General features: G+C 47.0%; 1 protein-coding gene across 3 annotated transcripts; it reads right to left on the bottom strand.

Annotated features, from left to right (window-relative positions):
* Positions 1 to 271: 271 nt before the first annotated feature.
* On the bottom strand, positions 272 to 3,455 carry Prg2 (proteoglycan 2, pro eosinophil major basic protein). Of its 3 annotated transcripts, none has more exons than XM_034496151.2 (6): positions 3,359 to 3,455; positions 2,472 to 2,541; positions 1,558 to 1,871; positions 1,182 to 1,313; positions 631 to 742; positions 272 to 444 (listed from the first exon to the last, which is right to left on the bottom strand). In XM_034496151.2, the coding sequence occupies exons 2-6, from the start codon at positions 2,527 to 2,529 to the stop codon at positions 386 to 388; spliced, it is 675 nt and encodes a 224-aa protein (XP_034352042.1). In that variant the 5' UTR covers positions 2,530 to 2,541; positions 3,359 to 3,455; the 3' UTR covers positions 272 to 385. The 3 variants fall into 3 exon arrangements, with proteins under 3 accessions (XP_034352042.1, XP_076785109.1, XP_076785108.1); XM_076928994.1 differs by lacking the exon at positions 3,359 to 3,455 and adding an exon at positions 2,863 to 2,881; XM_076928993.1 differs by lacking the exon at positions 3,359 to 3,455 and adding an exon at positions 2,766 to 2,844.
* Between the last annotated feature and the right edge of the window lie 389 nt (positions 3,456 to 3,844).

Below are 3,844 nucleotides of genomic sequence, written 5' to 3'. Positions count from 1 at the left end.
ACCCAAAACCTTCACATGTCTAAAAGCTGTGGGTGGGGTCCTGACAATATCCGATCCATATAAACTATGTAATTAGGTCTTCAGTGAGCACCTAAGAGACATCTGCACTCATTTCTCTATTATCAGAATGCTTCTTGGACCCCACTGCACCGTCACTCCTTGAAGAGGGATAACATTGTGGCTCCTTCATAAAAGGTATGGAGTGGAGTGAGATGAGAAGGCAGAACACTCAAAATGAGATAGCGCAACCAATGCTCACAGGAAAAGGGAGTCTGTTTAAGTAAAGCAGCTTTATTTTAGGGAGTCAAAAGAAGGGGGACATCTGGCAGGAAAAAAGCGGCAGTTACCAGGGAAAGATGAATTTGAACTCCCAGCTGGGACCAGCTCAATACGAACAGATGAAGGGACGGCTCTTGCCACAGTGGCCTCGACGCCAGTGGCCTCCTGTGAAGAGAGAATAGGAGAGCTTCAGCCCCTTTGTCTACCCTCACATGATACCAGGAAGGTCCTTGTTCCCATCAGCTCTACACCTCACCTAGGAAGATTCTCCCTGAGTAGCCAGGCTCGTTTCCTGCCACTCTTTCTTGACTCTCCCTGGCCTTCCCTTCATTCATCTCTAGCCTGCCTCACCTTGGGTACACAGGGTCACACATCTGCCACCACCACAGCGAGGCTGCCCAGCAGCCCAGTATGCAAAATTCCAAGAGCTTCCATCAATCCATTGAAAGCGTTTGCAGCGACCCTAGAGAAGGTAGGAAGCAAAGGCATACATAAGGGAAGGAAAAGAGGCAGAGCCAGCACTGTTCCTGTTAACTCCTTCTGACGTCCTTGACCACAGGACCATGATAGATACTGGGAAAATGAACTAATGGTCCACAGTGATCATCTCCACCCCCTTCTCTTCATCTCTGTGACATGATCATCCTTGTATCACAAACCAAAAATGGTGCAAGGGAAACAATGTGCAACACAGGCCCCGGGGCCACAAAGATAGAAAAACTGGAAGGAACTTGCACCCCAATCTGATTCTAAACCCTTTGTGGCACCTCAATGTCTTGCCTGGGTGGTCTTCTGTCCCTAGTTCTTTAGGGGATACTAAAGTGGAAATACAGACAAAGCTGCAGCAAGGTAAATACTAGATAGGACCACAAGGGGCCCTTCAGGTCTGGTATTCCTCTTACCCAGCCCACGATCCTGCCTCCAATCCAGACTTGACCCTGGTTGATTCCCCTGAGAGAGGACTGGATTTGAAAGTTAACACTGAAACTGTGGATGGAGGCGAGGGTGCCCCGGTAGCATCTCCGGCAAACTAACTGCAGAATAAAACAAAAGAGGAAGAAGAGAGTGTCCCTCTTCCACTAGGAATTCACATGGTCTCTGAGTCTCCAAAACCCATTCCCTTCCTCCCTCCCATCCTCTGTCCTTCCTTCCCACTCTTTTCCCCTCCCTCCTTCGCTACAGCCATTAGAAGACAGTAGAGCAAAGTACAGTACATGACCCTCTCCCCACCTGCCTCCTGTCTGTCCCTGCTTCCAGCCTCAGCCACAGGCCACTTACCTGAGCTTTGGGAAAGCATTCAGCCCTCCTAACTAGGAGGTAGCGACAGGTCTTGCATCCAGAGTCAGCCACCAGACTCGTGGTGTCTTCTTCCTTGGGGCACTGAATGTCCACATTTGTTATATCCTGACCTGAGACAGCACCCTCATCCCCAGGACCACCTTCACTTCCAGAACCTTCTTCTTCCTCCTCTTCCTCCAGTGGCATCAGCTCTTCCTCAGGAGGACATTCTTCTACTTCCTGTCTTGATATCTCTGCCTCCTGAAGCAAGTTCTCATCCAGTAGTGGGCTTTTGGAGTCAGACATTTCAGAGCCTGGCAAGTAGAAAATTTAAGTATACTTCCTTCATGCCTTCCCCTACTCTCCCTAGAGCTTGGGCATTTCTTGCCCCACTCCCTGAACACTGGTGTGCACAACCCTGTCTAGAAAGAAACTTACAACCACATCTCCATAAAGAGACACCCCATTTCACACATGAGGTCAAGATAGCTAAACACAATAGCTTTGAGTCCAGTCGTTGTGGGTTTGGGTTCTGGACCCAGCAACTATCAGCTTGATTTCTTTGTGAATTTAATATACAACCCCCAGGACTTCATGGGGTACTTTGGGGATTAAAGGACATAACATGCCGAGAAAATGCTCAGTAAATTCAAAGTAAAAAGAAGCCATTGTTACTGTGAAAGATGTTAGCATTAAGTAGAAAGGACAAAATTGGAAATACCATGATAGAGTCAAGGCTACAGACATAACAGATGCTCTTGGGAGTCTTGCAGAGTCCCTGCTCTACAGGTGTACAGGGATTCTGAAATTGGGAATGATAAGTGATGGTACAGGCTATGTGATTCCGATCTCATCTATTACACACAGGAACAAGAGAGAGAGAGAAAGACCTAAGGTACTAATGAACAACTCACTCAGATGAAGAGCTGATGCTCCCCCGATTAGAAGAGCCAGAAGTAAAGGGAATTTCATCTTGGCGTTCTCCTGAAATAGAAAACACAGATATTTTACACACACACACACACACACACACACACACACACACACACACACACCACAGCCAGACCATTTTGAACCTGTGGGAGGAAGGTGAAGAAAAAGAAGGCAAGATTTCTGGATGAACCAGGACTATTGCTGAGCTCAGCCCATACTGTCCCAGAAAATTCATTTGTTCTGGTTTTGTTTATGACAAGGTTCCTGTAACTTACGTAGCCTGGAATTCAATGTGTAGCCGAGGATGGCATAGAATTCCTGATTATCCTGCCTCTACTTCCAAGTGCTGAGATTATAGGCATGTACACTCACACCTGGTTTATGTTTTGTTGGGGATTGAACCCAAGGCTTTATGCTTTCTGGGCAGGCACTCTATCGACTGATCCCCAGCCCCGGCTCCAGGAAGCCCTTCCTGAAATAAAGCAGACCATAAGGATCAGCTCAGGCTAGCTTTCCTGCAAGCCTGTAAGTAAAATGGATTGTTATTTATTTATCCATTGATCTACATTAATGAGCTCATCAGTGTCTGCAATATGAGTGAAAGGAGAAGCAAGATTGTTGGCCTTCCTAGAAATACACAGCACTTAAATCCCGTGTCTCTTCCCTCAAAGCCAAATATGACCCTCCTTCCCTCACTCTGTGGTCTTCCCTGACAAACAGAGTTTGCCTGCCCCTCAGAAGTAATGCTCATTGCACTAGCACCAACAAAAGCTGAAGGCCACATGAAGCCCTGCTAGCCTTCCAGAGCCCTCAGCCTAGGTCAGGGACCGCCCCAGAAGCAGGACATCCCAGTAAAGAAAATACTTACAGGCTCTCCTGGGTCTTGTCAAGTTTGCAAAGATGGTTCCTCCCTTACCCTGTTTCACAGTGGCATTTATAGACACCTTGGAGGAAGTCCCCTGGGGAAGGGAGGTTTGTGTCAGCCAGAGGGGGAGGGTGGGCTGATAAGAGCCCTTTCTTCATTTCTTTGAGGAGTCTACTCTTTAGCCACCACATGTGGCGGGAAGCATTGAGTTTTTGGTCTGAGCAAAGAAGCCTCACTCTGGGCTGCATTTCTGACTCTCCTTAGGAACTTCTCCAACTCATGGTTCTGCTTTTTCTAAGGCACTGGATTAGGCATCATTATCTGTTAGAGTTTATTTAACATGCACCTCTGACCAGTTCTGCTCTTTACAGACTATTGTTTTAGACAGAAAATTTTCCCCACCTGTATGTAGGGAAGTTTTTAAAAAGTTATTTATTTGTCAATTGTACCATCAAAACAACTGGGCTTCTCACCCATGGGACAATGACT

The sequence above is a fragment of the Arvicanthis niloticus genome, chromosome 2 (assembly GCF_011762505.2).
Source record: "Arvicanthis niloticus isolate mArvNil1 chromosome 2, mArvNil1.pat.X, whole genome shotgun sequence".
NCBI classification, from domain to species: Eukaryota; Metazoa; Chordata; class Mammalia; order Rodentia; family Muridae; genus Arvicanthis; species Arvicanthis niloticus.
This window is presented reverse-complemented; position numbering and strand designations above follow the sequence as displayed.

Coding starts and splice junctions, on each gene's coding strand:
- Prg2 (XM_034496151.2), bottom strand. CDS start 2,529: ATGAAATTCCCTTTACTTCTGGCTCTTCTAATCGGGGGAGCATCAGCT. Junction 1,314..1,557: donor AATGCTTTCCCAAAGCTCAG/GTAAGTGGCCTG, acceptor TTTATTCTGCAG/TTAGTTTGCCGGAGATGCTA. Junction 743..1,181: donor GAGGCAGGATCGTGGGCTGG/GTAAGAGGAATA, acceptor TACCTTCTCTAG/GGTCGCTGCAAACGCTTTCA.